General features: G+C 42.8%; 1 protein-coding gene across 5 annotated transcripts in view; it reads right to left on the reverse strand.

Moving 5' to 3' along the window:
* The window catches only part of TRIO (trio Rho guanine nucleotide exchange factor), a 751,422-nt gene that overhangs the window by 178,701 nt on the left and 553,246 nt on the right, over positions 1–19,475 (reverse strand). For 4 of the 5 annotated variants that reach the window (XM_077491869.1, XM_077491868.1, XM_077491871.1 and 1 more), the window contains exon 33: positions 12,943–13,009. The exons of the other annotated variant lie outside the window; for it this stretch is intronic. In XM_077491869.1, the coding sequence (XP_077347995.1) occupies positions 12,943–13,009 (67 nt within the window). The remainder of the gene's footprint in view (positions 1–12,942; positions 13,010–19,475) is intronic. 5 annotated transcript variants of the gene reach the window in all.

The following is a 19,475-nucleotide window of genomic DNA, read 5'->3' on the forward strand; positions in this document are numbered from 1 at the left end:
ACAAAGAGATTATACTGCGTTTGGCCAGGGAGAAGAGAAGTGTTCAATATAATGGGGCGAGAGTCTCCTTTTACCCCGATTTTTCAGCGGAAGTTCAGCAGCGCAGAGCGAAATTTGGGGATGTGAAAAGAAGGCTGCAACGTCTGGGAGCCAAATACGCCATGCTATACCCTGCTAAGCTCCGCGTGATAGCGGGGGGGCCGGGCGCAATTCTTTGAATCCGCTGCAGAGGCTTCTGCGTGGCGAATGAACATCTCCTTCACCAGGATGGAAGACACGAGGAGGAGGCAGACTGATCCTACGAAATATTTGATTGTGGCCCCTACTGGAACCTTGTGGATTACCAAAAATACTCCTATTTGAGGACTCTCAGGACTATTGGCTGTTTTGAGGTTGGGAGTATGTTGGGTCGGGAGACATATATACAGTATTGACAGAATGGGAGCACACTCCAAGTTTTCGATGAGAGTGCCCCTACGGGTGGAGTACAACCTATGTGGCGAGCCACCGGTCATGGTATGCCTGTTGCAACATGGGCCGGTGTGGGGTTTTGTTTACACCCAAAGGTTTTTTTTTTGTTCAGTTTCTGAAGGTTGTTTTTCTCTCCTATATTAATATCCTCGCTCCTGCAGGGAGTATGGGGACATTGAATCAGCATTATGGACGAATCACAAAGATGAGTGCAACGGGTCAAGCCCAGCAGAAGGACTACCACACAGCATTTGGGTGGGAGGGCTCGGGTTCAGCTATTATCTGCAGGTGGGGGTACTATTTGATCTCTGAGCTACTCCAGGACTGTACTTTATGGTATCCCCGAAATGGGGTCAAGAGCGGGTCTGGGGTGTGTAAGAACCGGATATATTGAGTGAAGTATAATATGTTTCTAGAGAAAAAATTCTGTAATACTCATTCAGTTGATATGATATGATGGCGTGTATTCCTATAATGTCATGGAACGTGAGGGGCCTTGGGGACCCCCTCAAGCGTACTATGATCTCCACGGCCATTAGAAAACATCTACCAGGTATTTGTGTGCTGCAGGAGACACACCTGACTCCGGGAACGGTGTCGTGTTTGGGGTTTGTATGGGTGGGGTGGGCGTACCATTCCACCCACACCTCCTATTCAAGGGGGGTGAGTGTGATGGTGTATCGTACCCTTGACCTTCAGATGATTGATTTGGAGGTTGATCAGGAGGGGAGATATGTATTTTTGATGTGTAGAGTTTCACAGTTACAATTTATTCTTGCAGCGGTATATATACCCCCTCCATTTAGTCCCCTGGTTTTTAAGTGCCCTGTTAACGTTTCAATTAGCTAACCCGGGGACTCCATTGGTGGTGGTGGGTGATCTAAATGGTGTTATAGATCCTAGTTTGGATAAACACCCTCCTCCTCTAGGGGGTGGTAGTACGCATATTACGGCCTTGGCGAGATTTATGGGAGAGGTAGGTTGGACAGACCCGTGGAGACATAGGAACCCGACCGAACGACAATTTTCATGCTTCTCTAAGACGCATTCTTCATTGTCTAGAATTGACCTGTGCTTGTGCTCGGCCGCAGCGTTTCAGCATGTGGAAAGGGTACAGTACTTAACTAGAAGTATCTCTGATCACTCCCCTTTGTTGGTTCATGTAACGGTTAACCCGGTCTCCACTTTGCAGAGAGCCCCATGGAAGCTTAATGCCTTCTGGTTGCACCTTCTCCCTCCCACCAACACAATTGAAGCGGACGTTGTGGCTTACTGGCAGAGACATGCAGAGTATCCTGATTCGAATGCCGCCTGGGACGCTTTTAAAGCCTTCCTGCGGGGGCTGTTTATAACTGAGGTCAATGCCATTAAGCACAATACGTCTGCCCAGAGGGAACAAGCTGACCAGTTGGTAAGACGCCTGGAGGCGGAGTATATTGCTGACTCGGGTGGGACCACCCGGGAAGCATGGATAGCTGCACAGGATGCCATTAATAGACTGGATGCTTCCAAAGCAAATCAAAAAAGGTTTTTTAATAAGTTGGCTTTTTATCAGGAGGGAGAGCAGACGGGCAAGCTATTGGCAACGATAGTGCAGTCTCAACGATCTTCCCCATCCATTGGGGCTTTGTGCAACAAATCAGGTAGGCTGGTTAATACCCCTGATTTGGTGGTGCAGGAGTTGGTGGACTTCTACTCTGAACTCTATGAGTCCAAGTTGACACGTACTATGGAGGAGGTTCGGGAATTTCTACAGGGGATAGAGCTACCGTGCTTAGCGGAGTCCCAGGTGGAATTTCTTGAGGCGCCCATTACGATAGAGGAAATGTTGATAGCTACCAACTCGTTCCCCAATTCTAAAGCCCCGGGGGATGACGGTATTCCGATAGAGGTGTATAAACAGTTTGGTGATGTACTACTGCCTCAATTGCTCCGCACCCTAAACTTAGCTAGGGAGTCACACTGCCTCCCGGAGTCGATGAGAAGAGCCAGCATTGTGCTGCTTCTTAAACCAGGGAAAGACTCGTTAGACCCCGGTTTGTATAGGCCGATTTCGCTCTTACAGAATGATATCAAAATCCTTGCCAAAGTGCTAGCCCGGAGACTGAATACGATGATCTCCTCTATCATCCATCCGGATCAATCGGGTTTTATACCTGAAAGGTCTACGGCAATCAACCTCCGCCGCTTATTTCTTAATGTGCAGTCCCGCGCAGATAATGTGGGTGACAGGGCGCTGTTATCGCTAGACGCCCATAAGGCTTTTGATAGCATTGAATGGAGGTACCTATGAGCGACTCTTGAGAAATTTGGGTTTGGACCTGGCTTTTTATCATGGGTACAACTATTGTATAATTCCCCCTCTGCGGTAATAAGGGAAGCGGGAAGGGTGTCAGCTCCTTTTCCTTTGTGTAGAGGGACTAGACAGGGCTGCCCTCTGTCTCCTTTACTTTTTGCTATTGAGCCCATGGCAGCCCTGGTGAGATGCAACCCCTTGATAACGAGTTTTAAATATGGGCAGCTGCATGAAAAATTAATGTTATATGCTGACGATGCCATGCTGCTACTGGGGGATACGTCTGGGTCCCTGGTTGAGGCCATGAAAGTGGTTAAGAACGTTGGGTCGTTCTCAGGTCTGGTGATTAATTGGACCAAATCACACATTATGTTACTAGATTCTTCCTCCCCGCAGGATCCCACACTACACGATATCCCGGTTGCTATAAAATTTAAATACCTTGGGATATGGGTCACCCCACGGCCATGTGAATACATACCACTGAATCTCTCCCAGTTATTGAGTAGGATTAGAGATAAAACGAAAGTTTGGGCTAAATTGAAAATGTCGCTGATAGGCAGAGTAAACCTTATCAAAATGATTTTTATGCCACAATTATTGTATATTTTACATAACACACCAATGGTAATTCCACTTAAAATGTTTAGAATTATTAACTCCTTATTTAGAGCATTCATTTGGTTTAACAAACCTCCCAGAATAAGACTGGAACAGCTTCAGAAACCCAAGGAGGCGGGAGGGCTGGCCCTTCCCAACCCGTGGCTTTATTATTTAGCTGCACAGCTGCAACATATTTCCTGTGCCATAGCAAACGAACAGGAAACTGGGGGAGGGGAGGGTAATTCCGCCACTGCTCTCCTAAAACACATCACGGGCTCGGGCGGGGTGGTGGCCGGCCTGGAAACCTTATCGTTCGCCAAGTCTAACAAGCTGTTCCCAACGTATGCCCTAATTCAAAAAATATGGAATAAAACACGTCAATTACAAAATGTGGAGGGCTTCACGGAGTATAGTCCAATATGGAATAATCGGTATTATGGGGAGCTGCTTGGTCTGACTTGTGCTGAACGTTGGAGACGATACGGAGTGACTCTCATGACTCATATTTTTTCTGGGGGTAAACTGCTCTCTTTTGCAGAGTTGAGGGAAAGATATGGCGTCCCCCGGGGTATGTACTTCTATTATTTGCAACTGAGCCATGCCGTTAAGGCACAGGCAGGAAATAATCCCTGGATACAATCTCCCACCCCAATCTTTCGTTATTCGACAGAAGTTACCAGTTTCAAGGGTTTTATATCCAGTTCATACAGTATGTTACTAAATGCATCTATGCCTGGTTTCCCCGCAAGGGTAATTGCCTCATGGGAAAGGGATGTGGGAGCATTTGAGGAGGACCAATGGGCGGAGGCCCTACAGGCAATACAGGGTTGCTCGCTGAACACGGCACAGCGATTACCACAACTGTACATTGTAATGAGGGTGCACTGCACGCCGGTTAGACTTTATAAGATGGGGATTGGGGAGGGGGACCTATGCACCAGGTGCGCCAGGGACAGGGGAGACCTCATTCACTTGCTATGGCGCTGCCCCAAATTGCATATATATTGGTCAGGGGTCATTGATACTCTCAATGGGGCCTTCCGGGTAAAGATTCCACAGGATCCAAAGGTTTGCCTTTTGGGTATAATGGACGATCTCCCGTTGGAGGTGCCTGTTAAGGAGGCCATAGGGAGAGCTCTTTTTCAAGCACGTAAACTTATCCTTCAACACTGGAGAGTGAGCGACCCCCCGAGGTTGAAGGAATGGATAACTCAGATGGGGAACATGTTAAGCATGGAAAAGTATATTTACCAACACAGGGGCCGGGCGGGAAGATTTGAACGACTATGGGGTCCCTGGCTTGATACCCCCGGGCTGTCACCCCTGGAGCTGGTTATGGGTAGGTTGTTTATTTAGGAAGTGTAAGGCGAAATATAACGGGAAATATGGAGTTATAGAGATACAACACCTGACGTGGTAAGGGCAGGCCAGGTGGCACAGGGGCTGTGGCCCGAATGGACCGTTCTGATTTTTACATGTGGTATGATGTTAAAATAGGGAGATGACTTATAACAATTGTGGTGTATGACATTGCTAAGTGAAAAGTGCCTTTATCTGTATGCTGCTTGAACATGTATATTGTGCTGATTCTGTGATGGACTTTGTGTATCTTTGTACCAATAAAATCCGTTTTGAGTTAAAAAAAAAAAAACTTGTTAAGATGAGAGGCTTATTTTTTAGTTCTGTTATTTTGTCCTTACGACACATTCCTGGATACGCCTCAAATTTGTCAGCATGTTCTTGCATATAACACCTTTCCAAATTGTAGTCTTTGAAAAATTCCCCACAAATTAAGCAGAGTGTCTTAGCATTTGCCTCCACAAAAAGTAGTTGACTGTCCAATTTTCCTTGAACAATCTTCCTTCATCCACAACTTTTCATGCCAGAATTAAAAAATAATAGATAAGGGGATTGGAGTTCAACTATATCTGCCAGGGTTGCCAAATGTCAGTAAGCCGAGGTTGACACTTTTGCAACTTTTTATTTGAATGGGCTTGCAGAGTCTGTGTTTAATGCAGGAAATTAGCTTCTGCACCATTTTTGAAAAACAGCAGCCGAGAAATCACATGGTGCTTTTGAACGCATGGTGCTGTGTGGTTTAGCAGACGTGCAACGGAAATCTAGTGGGGCACAGTCCACCCCACCGATACAGCCCTGCAGTATTTACTTGCCTGGTACTATGGGAAGCCCCTGCATTTGCTGCTGTCAATGTTATTAGAAACAATGCAGCCCCGGTATCCCCATGCCTGTCCCTGGTTTCTCAATATCGGCTGCCGCTGTGGTTGCTATGCTTATACGGTATCCCCCATTTCCCTCCATATGTATCTGTGCCTGGCTTCTCTCTGCCATCCACAGTGGCTTCTATGCTCACATGGAATGACTCCAGACTGTTGAACTGCCCTGGTCCACATGTAGCCTGCGGGTTGGACACCTCTGCATAGCAATCAAAATTGTTCATGCTCTTAATTTAATGAATAGAAATGTAGCCACTTTCGTATACAACTACTTTTATTATGCGTAGTGATAAAAGAAATATAAGAAGAGCTGGCCGCACACAAAAAAAAAAAAAGAGGATATTTATCTCTATATATCTATTAACAATGGGTACATACCATGAATACTTGATATAAAACCACTCACGGGGTGGACCCTGGTGGAACCATAAGCACCAACACAGGCCACAAGGAGGCATAGGGGAAAACAGACCAGGCGGGAACTGAACAGGTACCAAAAACTACTATGAACTACAGAGAAAAAAACTCTAGAAAGTCTCTCTACCCATTATTTCCACCTAAAAAGTAAGCATGGGGGTGATATACAACTGTATTTCCCAAGGGAGGAAAAGAAAAAGCATATATAGCCCTATATACCTGACAACATTCCTGAGATAGGTGAGCAGTGGAGGAAGCACTTGATTAAATCCACTCCTCATATACTTCTATTAAATCCAACACTCTGCAGATGCAACTAGAATTCTAGGCCATATGGTCACTAATTCTGTCAAAGAAGAATAGACATATCCCTAAAAATCATGTAGCATAAAAAATGAAGAAAAGAATGCAGGCTACACCTAAAACAGCACCTATGCCACATAAATGTATAATCATATAGATGGAAAATACCTGTATCCACTAAGAGGTACAGGGCTTGCGTCTACAGATGGCAGGGTATAATAAAGACCACTACACCAGCCTCTATCCCTCCCTTTAACACCCTGGGCCTCCCAAGGACCTCCCAACAAAAAAGTCCACCCCCTTGGAAAGACCTATAGCTAGGCATTTCACAGGTAAACATAAATATAGTGCTAAAACGTTACAATTTCTGACATTGGCCCAAATTCCACCCCACGTGAGAGGTTGCGATTTTGGCAATAAAATCTTACAAAGTTGAAATCAAATGGATTCTCAAACTAAATGTGACACAACCACCTGGCTTACAGTGTCTTGAAAAAGTATGGATACCCCTTTAAAACTAACACATTTTGTCATGTTACAACCATAAACATAAATTTATTTTATTGGGATTTTATTTGATAGACTAAGACAAAGTGGCACATAATTGTAAAGCAGAAGGAAAATTATAAATGGTTTTCAATTTTTTTTTTTTAAATATATGAAAAGTGTGGCATGCATTTGTACTCTGATACCCTTAACTAAAAACGAGTGGAATCAATTGCCTTCAGACGTCACCTAATTAGTAAATAGAGTCCATATGTGTGTAATTTAATCTCAGTATACATACAGCTGTTCTGTGAAGCCCTCAAATGTTTGTTAGAGAACCTTGGTGAACAAACAGCATAACAAAGGACAAGGAACACACCAGACAGGTCAGGGATAAAAGTTGTGAAGTTTAAAGCAGAGTTAGATTATAAAAAAATATCCCAAGCTTTGAAAATCTCACAGAACACTATTCAATCCATCAACCAAAAATGAAAAGAGTGTGGCACAACTGTAAACCTGAAAGTATATATACTAAATATATAAGTTTGCGCTAATGGTGTATAAAAAATATTAATAAAATAAAACTGCAGCTGCTATACACAAAGTGCTGATCACTTGATAGACATCTAAATATAAAGTGAAAAAAACAATAAAAAATAATGAACTAAGCAAAGTCCAAAAAAAGTGACTAAAGGTGCTCCAATCCAGAATGAAGGAAATATAATATAAGGTGCTTCAGAAATGTTCAGGTGTACAACACCCCCTCACATATCCCCACTCACCAGATCGAAACGACCCCCAGCTTTTCAGTCTGGTGGGTCACTTTAAGCTTGGTAATAATATCCTGGGATGGTGGATATGGTGTCAAGTCATCAGATCCAGAATTCCTTTATGAATTTTCTCAGCCAGACAAACAGGTACCCAGAAGTAAAAAAGAATGGAACTAATAGTGAAGTACTATTAAAAAAGGTTTTATTGTACAAGGGAGTGGGTACTTACAAAAAAATCTGATCAAAACAAGCCTCTAACATGGAGCTGTGAGTGTAAATACATCGTTCCTGGCATGGGTTCCACAGGACTGGAAGTGATGTCAGTGATACCGGAAATTGCATCAACGTTTTGCCCTCCCACAGGGCGTCAAAGACCTAATTTCCGGCTAGCTGAGCCATCGTTTAAATAATTAAGGGAACATGTCAATAGGATTAAATACCCTGGGCACCCTGGACAGTTTATCCAACCATTTCAGACTAGTCCACGGAAGGGATCTTAGTGGCCTTACCTTCTGTGGTATAGATAGAATTGAGGGACACTGGGGACCTTGGAGTGTGGGCTCCTTGAGGGTAGGGACCGATGTGAGTGTGCGATGTACAGGGATAGGCACAATTGTGGAAACTCACTCAGGTTGAACTGGATGGACTGGTGTCTTTCTTCAACCTTACTATGTAACTATGTAACATTGGAGAGGTGGTAATCTTAAACAAGCTATTTCTCGTAATGAGACCCAGTGGATACATCGTCTCAAAACAATGAGTCCCCTGGGGTTAAATATTGATTCGGATCTTTACATGCTTCCTGTCCAATTTCTATTAGAGTCTATATGCATTTATATATTTTTTATGTTTTTTATTGTGCTATTGACTTTTTTCAATATTTTTTTATTGTTTTTGTTTTTATTATTTTCTTCTTTATTTAATTTTTTTATTTCCATCTTTATTATTATTTATATTTATTTTATTTTCAAAAAAAAAAAAGACAAACCAACACAAGGTACAGGGCAGTACATTTTGCCGTAAAACAAGTAATTCTGGTTCAAATTCAACATATATGTTGGCCGGTGACAAAGTTCGATCTAGATAAAAACATTTCTGACCTTTCAGAGATTGCAGAGACAACACGTTAGTTTAGCAGCACAACAAATTACGCCTGTACAGAGGTGCACGAATAGGTACAAGAAAGGGAAAGTGTAGAAGAGGGGGTGAAATGGAAAAGAGAAGGAGTGGAACGTAGTGGTGAGGAGAGAAAAAGAGAGGGCAGCCGCCCGCCCCTGGAGCCCAGTGTCGCCCGAGCAGCATCTGCCCTAGTTACAGATGATCTTCACAGATCTAGGACCTATGTAACGTTAGGCCACAGGGATCTGCAACCGGACCCAGGGTTCCCATATTCAATTGTGTTTATCAAGAGCATTGTTTAATAAGGCGGTCAAATACTCCATTCTTTTAACATCTCTGATCCTGGAGTGCAACTCGACTAGCGAGGGGGACTCCTTCCTCTTCCACCTCAGGGCCACCAGGCATCGCGCTGCAGTCAGTATGTGGGCCAAGAGCCTTTTGGAGAGTTTAGAGAAGGAGGCAGGTGAGAGGCCCAGGAGAAAGATTTTCTCAAAGTCTCAAAGATGGATTGAAGCAGGGAGTGTACTGTCTGCCAATAGGGGAGGAGTAGAGGGCAAGTCCAATAGATATGATATAGCGTCCCCCTGGCCTTACAGCATCGCCAGCACCGAGAGTCAGCTGAGGGGTATATGGAGTAGAGCAGATCAGGAGTCAAATACCAGTGGAGAAGAATCTTGTATTGATTCTCTTTATAAAGTGTACAACTGGAACTTCTAGCTGCCTGTGACCATATGAGCCACCACGCGCTCAGAGGTATATCTATACCCAGTTTCTGCTCCCACTTATTCATATAAGCATGTCGTGGCCCGGTAGGTGACCCATCCATAAACAGGAGTTGGTAAGTGCGCAATATCATACCTTTAGGAGAGGGACCCTCTAAGCAGATTTTTTTCAAACTCAGTTAAGGGGGAAAATTGGAGATTCACTACCAGGGATTGCGCATAGTGGCATATTTGTAAGTAACTAAAAAATGCCTGTCTGGGTATATCAAAGACATCCTGTAGGTCTTTGAAGGACCTTAGGGTTCTGGTTCGAGGGTCAACCAGTTGGCCATAGCGGAAAAGGGCCCTCTCCATCCAGAGGTGGGACATCTGTGAATTTAAACTGTCCGGGATGTTAGGAGTGAATAAAAACGAAGTGACTAGGGAAGAGGTAGTGGTAAGTGGGTATGCCGATTTGGCACGCTGCCAAATAATGAGCGCCATTGGCCCTAGTAGCTGTAGACCACCTCCCACTACTCCGGAGCTCCATAACATGGAGTTCGGGTGGACAGGAGCTAACCATAGTTTCTCAATTTGCGTCCATCGGTTGTAAGCATCGAGAGTGCACCAAGAGGCTACAGGGCGTAGTTGAGCAGCCAAAATGTATTTGGCTATATTGGGGAACGTTAGGCCGCCTTGATTGCGGGGGGCGTATAGAACTGATCTAGCAATTCGATGACTCTTGTAGTGGCAGAAAAAAATTATCAAGTCGCTCTTGAGCCTCTTAAAGTGTGAGGTCGGGATGGGAATGGGTAGATATAAAAGTTTAGGTAAGATTGTCACCTTCAGGGTCGCCAGGCGACCGAAAAGAGACAACCCCAGAGATTTCCATCTGGTCATGCAGGCCCTGATGGAGGTGTAGAGCTGGGGGAAATTGGCTTTGTAAAGAGTGTCTTATGTGGGAGTTATGTGAACCCCGAGGTATTTTGAGGACGTCTTCCATGAGTAGTTGAACGCTTTCGTGAGGGCCACTAATGTTTGGTGGGGTATATTGAGGAGAAGGGCTTCCGTTTTTGAGTTATTGATCTTGTAACCTGAGAGGGCACTATATCAGTCTAATTCTACATGGAGATTCGGGAGCGAAACGTGGGGTTGCGTGAGGGTGAGGAGGAAATCATCACAATCACAAACAGACTATTTAATTGATTTTATTTTCATTTTTATCTATTTTTATTTATAATTTAATTTTATTTTGCATTCTTTTGATTTAATATAATTTTTTGTTTTCATTTATTTTTATTTTCATATTTCACTATTGGAATATTAAATGTTTGATTATTGTATAACGGTGATGTTATGTCAATAGTTCCACTGTTTAGCCAGAATTGACGCCAAATGATTCCTTGGAAGTATTTGTTTGATTTTATCAAACCTTTAAAATTGCATTTTTGACTCTTCTATGGATTGTGCTCTATCCCTAGGAGCGACATTTTTATCCCACTAACAAAATGGCCGCTATGCCAAATTTGATTGGTTTTATATAGGGGCATTTCTCCACCTCCCTCTATTTAAAAAGATAGCTCAGCTAGCCAGAAATTAGGTCTTTGATGACGCCCTGTGGGAGGAGAAACGTTTACGCAATTTCCGGTATCCGGTGTTTTTACACTCACAGCTCCATGTTTGAGGCTTGTTTTGATCAGACTTTTTTGTAAGTACCCACTCCCTTGTACAATAAAACCTTTTTTAATGGTACTTTACTATTAGTTCCATTCTTTTTTTAACTTCTGGGTACCTGTTTGTCCGGCTGAGAAACTTCATAAAGGAATTCTGGATCTGATGACTTGACACTACATGCACCATCTCAGGATATTATTACCAAGCGTAAAGGGGTTGTAAAGCTTTATTTTTTATTTTCTACATAGGTTCCTTTAAGCTAGTGCATTGTTGGTTCACTTACCTTTTACTTCGATTTCCCTTCTGAATGTTTTTTTTCCTTATCTGAATTTCTCACTTCCTGTTTCTCCTCAGTAAACGTAAACGTGTTTAGTCAGCCAGAACAGCTTACTGAACAGCTGACTGAGGAGGAACAGGAAGTGAGAAATTCAGACAAAGAAAACAAAGAAAAAAAAACATTTAGAAGGGAAATCGAAGGAAAAGGTAAGTGAACCAACAATACACTAGCTTAAAGGAAACTATTTAGAAAATGAAAAAACCTTTACAACCCCTTTAAAGTGACCTACCAGACTGAAAATCTGGGGGTCGTTTCGATCTGATGAGTGGAGATACATGAGGGGGGTGTTGTACACCTGAACATTTCTGAAGCACCTTATATTATATTTCCTTCATTCTGGATTGGAGCACTTTTAGTCACTTTTTTTGGACTTTGCTTAGTTCATTATTTTTTATCGTTTTTTCACTTATTGTTTTTTCACTCCTTGCGTTTGCAAGCGCTATATTTATATTTATACAACTGCAAACCTACCATGACATAGCCGACCATCTAAACGGACAGGACGGGCAAATAGAACATTAATCAGAGCAGCAGCAAAGAGGCCATTGGTAACTCTGGAGGAGCAGCAGAGATCCACAGCTCAGGTGGGAGAATCTGTCCAAAGGACAATTATTAGTCGTATACACCACAAATCTGGCCTTTATGGAAGAGTGGCAAGAAGAAAGGCATTGTTGAAAAAAAAGCCATAAGAAGTCCCAGTTGCCGTTTGCAAGAAGCCATGTGGGTGACGCAGCAAACATGCGGAAGAAGGTGCTCTGGTCAGATGAGACCAAAATTTAACTTTTTGACCAAAAAGCAAAACACTATGTGTGGCAGAAAGCTAACCCTGCACATACCACCGCCACCATGAAACATAGTGGTGGCAGCTTCATGTTGTGGGGATGCTTTTCGTCAGCAGGGACAGAGAAGCTGCTCAGAGTTCATGGGAAGGTGGATGGAGCCAAATACAGGGCAATCTTAATAGAAAACCTGTTAGAGACTGGGGCGCAGGTCAAAGTCCAGACCTCCTTACAATTGAGAAACTGTGGCAAGACTTTAAAATGGCTGTTCACAGATGCTCTCTATCCAATCTGACAGCGCTTGAGCTATTTTTCAAAGAAGAATGGGCAAAAATGTCACTCTCTAGATATGCAAAGCTGGTAGAGACATATCCAAAAAGACTTGCAGCAGTAATTGCAATGAGTGGTTCTACAAAATACTGAATAAAAATGAACCCCACACCTTTCACATATTTGTAAAACATTTTGAAAACCATTTATAATTTTCCTTCCACTTCACAATTATGTGCCACTTCTTGTCTATCAAATCCCAACAAAATACATTTACATTTTTGGTTGTAACATGAGAAAATGTGGACAATTTCAAGGGGTATACTTTTTATAGGCACTGCAAAATCTCAGAAATGTGGGAAGAAATGCCACAAAGCTGCACTAATTTTATGCTCTATAGGTAACCATTTCTCAACATACACTTTTTAAGAGGTCTCAGTGATAGTGTAAAAGTAAACATATTGTGCATATTTAGGAATTACCTCAACCACGTAACTGAGGTCCCGCACATAATCTCGCTCTGTATCGACTAGTTCTTGTAGTACATAACTGGAAAAAAGAAATATTTCATAAGAAATCGTATATTATTTAAAGCAAATTTAATTGGTACAGTAATATGCTGTAAAAATATAATAAAATGCCAACATCACCAAATCGAGCAGATAGAGGGGAGAAGCTATAAGAGGCTGAGTGACAAAGATGGCAAGAAAAACAGTACAGAAGGACGCAGGGGGATTACCAGCAGTGCAATACAAGTGGGACACTGCAGATGGACAAAAAAATTAACATGGCAGTGATGGATAAGAGGAGTACAGATTACCACGTTTTCTCAAGCTATAAATAAATCTGTTTAACACTTGATAAGCTTAAATGGAAACATACTGGAAGTGACAAGTTACAGCCAGAAGCAAAAGAATACAGCCAAACCTTATTTTACAACCTTTTAAATGCTGGTTTGTTGGGCAGATTCAGTTTATATGTACCTACTCCTTATTCCTTTGTACCCACTACTCACTATGCTGTTGTACATATTGAACACATAGACGTGAACAGATACTGCTGACTAGAGCTGGGCCAAACACCCCTGGTTCAGTTCACAGCAGAACTCTCAAACATTGCAAAAGTTCGGACCTGAACCATGTACCCTATTAAAGTCTATGGGACCCGAACTTGAAAAATCAGCAGTGCCCATTTGGAAGGCTTTTATTCAAATTATTGGCCATAAAAAGGGTATGGGGGCCATGTTTCAATCCAACGTTTTATTTTTAAAAATATTGTTTTTACTAGAGCAGGGATTTTAATGATGCTTAAAGTGAAACAATAAAAATGAAAAATTAAATTAGATATAGTACCTGGGGGGGTCCCCCTAGTCTGCCTATAAAGTGGCACATCTATACTGTGTATAGAACCTACTGCAGCACAACTGGCATATATAAGGCAAAAAAAAAAAAAAGACATTTAAATAGATTTTCCCGGCAAGCTCTCTTTATTTTGTAAACAGCTTGGGGAGACAGTCAGCATGATGAGGCCACAATTTAGTGCACTCGGAACAAGAGTAGAGATTTCTTTGAGGAAATTCTGGTGTCTCTGGCAGACTTTGGATGGAAATAACATATTTTTGCACCACACTTTTGCACCACAGCCAAAATTGTAATATTTTTTTTTCTAGATAAAGTCTGGTTGTCTCTTTCGCAGACTTTGGATAGAAGTAACAGGTACAGAAAAATTGGGCTTTGGGTGTTGGTGGTGCCTTCACACGATAACCCTATAGAGGTACTCTTAATAACCTTAATAGAGAAGTTTCAAAATAAATTGACAAAACAAATTTGAAAATTGATTTATTCTCTCATGTCACCATCGTCTTCCTCCTCTTGTACTCCTTGTATATACAATACATTATTACACCTTATTAGAACTTCTCCAAGATGTCCAGACAATGCCCCATCAATATCCTATTCTGTATTGGCGAGCTGCATGTTCATGTAGCCATCCACAGAGAACAGGATTTTTATACCTTACTTCATTTTCACCATTACTGGATTACCAGTAGGATCATTATGGAATGGTTCGGTGTTTAGTGACAAACTAATTTTGCCCCTAAAGCCTCCACTGATCTACAGACCAGTGAAAGGAAGAAAAAATTTCTTGATGAAAGCAAGAATTGGCCTTTCTGTAAAAATGTAACGTATATGCACCTGTCAAACAGGTGTGTAAAAATTGGGCTTTGGGTGTTGGTGGTGCCTTCACATCATAACCCTATAGAGGTACTTGATGAAAATAAGAATTGGCCTTGCTGTAAAAAAATAAAAAATAAAAATTAATATGTGCATTTTATGTGCACCTGTCGTGGTGGGGGGGGGAATTGGTCCTTGGGTGTTAATTGTACCCAGGAAACCTACACCGAAAATGACTTCAAGATAAAAAATTAACACCCACAAAGCTAGGCTAGGCAGCCTAGACAGTCTTACAGATATTCCAGAACTCAAAAACATTTCATTATCGACATCGGCATCAGAGGCTTGATTGCATCTGCTAATCCAGTACTGATTAATTTTGACAAATGTCAACCAGTCAATGGAGTCTATGGACAGTGGACAGACACACCTCTTATCTGTCACAAAACCTCCAGCAGCACTGAATGCCCATTTGGAAAGCGTGATCGATGCAAGGACAGCCCAATTGAATACTAGGCAAATTCTGGCCAGTGGTCTATTCCCATGACCCAGCAACCCAGTCTACTGGAACGCTCTCCATGTCTGTTTTCACCCCTAGATAATCTTCCACCATATGATGCAGATGCTGCCGATGGAATGTGGAAGCGGACCGCCCTGGGACGCAGAGGATTAAAAAAATGTTTAAATGTATTGGTAAGGCAGCCACCTTCTCCAGCGCTCATTTGACCAAAATAAGCTTCAAAGCCACCTTTTTCATGAGACCGTAACCTATCAGAGTCTGGGAATGTGTTACAAACTCCTCTATGGTGTCCTCAAGATATTTAATCCTGGGCTCCCTCTGTAAGGGCAGGATTTATTTTCAAGACTTTCCCCTTGTAACAGTGGTCGAGGAGGGTTGCCAAGCAATAATGATCCTCCTTGCTGCATGGGGGGTGTGGCCAGGATGTGAAAGACAGACGTGCAGCACTTCAGCTCCGATCTGTACAGCATTATACAATCTCATCTGGGCTTCATTCTGTCATCGCTCTGGCTCTTACCGCTCCTGCTGAGTTCCCCGATAAAAGCACACTTCTTCTCTGGTACCCCGAATGTCACAGGGTAAGCTGCACTTCACCAGATCCCAGGCCGCTGCCTCTCATCCTACTCCTCCATTGGCCATCTTGCACATGCTGCCTAAGTCCATGGCAGCTGCGACACAAACTACTACCAGGGCTCACAGGCGCAGAGATCCTGGTGGGGATTAGGGCCAATAGAGTGGAGTTAAGTGGTAAAATAGACTTTTTAGCTACAGATGTCAGCCTGATTAGGCAGGATCTAGACAAGTTTCGCTCCCGCATGTTGGAAGCTGAGGACCGCATCTTGAGGGTGAAAGACACAGTCAGGACAGATTCCACAGACCTCCATGCCCTACAACTGCAATTAAAGACTCTCCAGGAAAAGGCCATCTATACTGAGAACCGCCTCCGCCGCAATAATGTGCACATTCTGGGTTTACCAGAGTGCACAGAAGGCCCAAGGCGGAATTTGCTTAAACCTTTCTGGTGCAATTGCTTGTTCTGCAAAACCTCCCTCTTATGTTTGTGGTGGAGAGAGCCAACAAGGTACCCCCCTACTTCGCCGATTCCCGGGACTCCAACTTTTCTACTGCGACTGCTAAACTAGAGAGATCGAGACAGGATCCTGGTGGCTTCCAGGAATAAGCCTGATCTCCAATATGAGAACTCCAAAATCCTGCTCTTCCCAGATTATTCTCCTGAAATTCAGCATCGTCGAAGATCCTTTACTGATGTCTGCAGGCGTTTGTGGGAAAGAGGTATCAAGTTGAGCCTACGATACGCCAGTACGCTTCTGTGAGCTCATGGTTTCACACTACTATCCCAGCAAATACATCTCTATGACTGATAACTGTACCTATCTGTATCCTGACATGCAGAGAGCCCAGTGTTGGAGCTGAGGGGTGTGCCTCACCTTAAGTTCATTTCTCACTTTTACTTTGTTCATCAGATTCCATTAGTACAGACTCACAAACACTGTCTGAGATTTGCCCTATTTGAGTGTTTCCCTGGATTTTGCCCCCCCCCCCAACACTGGACATTCAGTGTGACCAGTTGCATTTTTGCCTTGTTCGTTTTGGGATTAAGTCCCTACCTGCTCTCTTCTGGTTTCTGAGGGGCATGATAATGCCAAAGTTACTGGGGGTTTGTGTTACTGTTTTTGTTGTTTTGATTTTTGTTACCACTTCTCAGATGCTTTCCTGTCACTGGGTTGCTAGCGCCTCAACTGAATCTTTCCCTCTCCACTGTGACCTCCTAAGTTTTTGAAGAGCTAAAAATTATATTGTGGAATGTTAGAGGCTTCAATTCCAAATTCAAGGGAGCCTTATTTTTTTCGTTATCTCAAACCTTGGGCCCCTCACATAATTAGAGGTCGACCGATATGGGTTTTTCTCTGGCCGATGCCGATGCCGATATTTAGAAATCATGGTGGCCGATAGCCGATATATGATGCCGATTTTTTTTGGGCCGATATGTTAGGCCGATTTTATTTTATTTTTTTCCTTTTTTATTTATTATTATTATTTTTTTAATCCCCCTTGATCTAACACACCTTTCCCATTGGGGCGTTTTTCAGGCGCTTTTGGGCTAAAAATAGCGCCTGTAAAGTGCCTGCAAAATGGCTCCCCTGCAGTCTGTGTGAAAGACAGAGTGCTTTCACACTGAGGCGATGCGCTGGCAGGATCTTAAAAAAAAGTCCTGCAAGCAGCACGTTTGGAGTGGTGTATACCGCTCCTCCACCACTCCTGCCCATTGATATGAATGGGCACCACTGCCGAAGCGCATGCAATGCGATTTGGCAGCAGTGCTTCATGGGCGCATTTAACCTCTTCCTTGGCCGCTAGCTGGGTTATATGTGCCCCACTAGCAGCCAAATAGCACCGCTAAAATGATGGTAAAGAACCGCTAAAACTTGCGTTTTAACATCAACGCTCCAGTGTGAAAGCAGTCTTCATAAGTGATACAGAAAATTTCTTACATTTAAACATTTATTAAACAAAACAAACCTCCAATCAGTTTACTTGTATGTATGATTTAGATTAAAAAAACAAAACAAAACCTATGTATTAAATAAAAACAGGTAGTCAAAACTTTTGGCCGAAAAAAAAAAATGGGCTAACTTTACTGTTTTTATTTTATTTTTAAATAGTGTATTTTTTTCCAAAAAAAAATGCATTTGAAAGACCTCTGTGCAAATGCCGTGTGACATAAAATATTGCAACAACCGCTATTTTATTCCCTAGGATCTCTGCTAAAAAAATATATATAATTTTTGGGGGGTCTAAGTGATTTTCTGGCAGAAAATACAGGATTTTTACTTGTAAGCAACAAGTGTCAGAAAAGATTTAGTCTTTAAATGGTTAAACTGAGAACTTCTACACACTGAGATGACTTCATTCATTCAAGTGTAAACATTGTATCATTTAGTTCTTTTCTTGGCAGTCTGCCCAGAGAGGAGGAAAGGGTTGCTATGACGACTCAGACAACTCACACTGACTTCTTACAGAAGTCATTTCAAAGTCCCGCTGTAGTTATAAATCGGCTTTTTATCAGCAAAATCGGCCGATGCCGATTATTTAAAAAACGGCAAATATCGGCCGATATATCGGCCGGCCGATATATCGGTCGACCTCTACACATAATCCTGCTTCAGGAAACGCATCCTTTGGGCAGTAAAATTTTGGCTTCAAAAAACCTTTCATGCAACCTGTCTGACGGGGAAAGGTTATCCTTGGTGTCACCATTTACCCCAAAGGAAGTTGAAGCGGTCATACAGTCATAGTCAAATGGAAAGGCTCTTGGTCTGGATGGGATAACCATTGAGTTTTATAAGGCTCGTAGGAAACTCCTGGTCCCACTTTTGGTATCTATGTTTACCCAATGGCTGAAAAAGGATAAACTTCCCTCTTCTATGAGTGAAGCAAATGTGGTCCTTATTTACAAACCCCCTAAGGACCATACTTCATGCACCTTCTATAGACCATTTGTCGCTGCTGAATTGTGATCTTAAAGCGGGATTGCACTGTGGAAAAAAATATTAAAAGCCAGCAGCTACAAATACTGCAGCTGCTGACTTTTAATAAATGGACACTCACCTGTCCCGGGGTCCAGCGATGCCAGCAGCCGAGGCCTATCGATCGGCTCTCGGCTGCGGCCGCCACCATTCTAGGTGAGGGAATCAGGAAGTGAAGCGCTGTGGCTTCACTTCCCGGTTCCCTACTGCGCATGCCTGAGTCGCGCAGCGCAATAGGAATTGTCCGCACTGTCTCTGGGACCCGTGTGTGTCCCAGCAGACAGCGCGCAGGGACAGGAAGAGGCATAGACTCCCGTGGGAGTCTATGCCCGGAAGTGGGTGTAAATACCTGTCAGCGGAAGTTCCACTTTAGGGTGGAACCCCGCTTTAAAATTCTCACCAAGCTTTTAGCTAATAGATTAAATACCTTCTTACACTCAGTGGTGGATGCAGATCAAATGGTGTCTAAGACACATAGAGGCACAGATATCAATCCGAGGAGGCTGTTTATGTGTGTGTGTATATATATATATATATATATATATATATATATATATATATATATATATATATATATATATATATATATGCGGCACATTCCAAATCAGGGTCTAGTGTAGTTTCCTCCCTAGATATCGAGCAGCCATTTTCCCCACCTGTTTCCCTTGCTCTTTATTTGCTGGATACAAACAATATATCAGAATCCCACGGGGGTGATTAGGTTGGGTGGAGGCCTGTTGTCCAAATTTAGGCTATATAGGGGCACTAGACAG

This window comes from Lithobates pipiens, unplaced genomic scaffold (genome assembly GCF_037356315.1).
Source record: "Lithobates pipiens isolate NorthernLeopardFrog02 unplaced genomic scaffold, aLitPip1_a1.2 Scaffold_19, whole genome shotgun sequence".
Taxonomy (NCBI): Eukaryota; Metazoa; Chordata; class Amphibia; order Anura; family Ranidae; genus Lithobates; species Lithobates pipiens.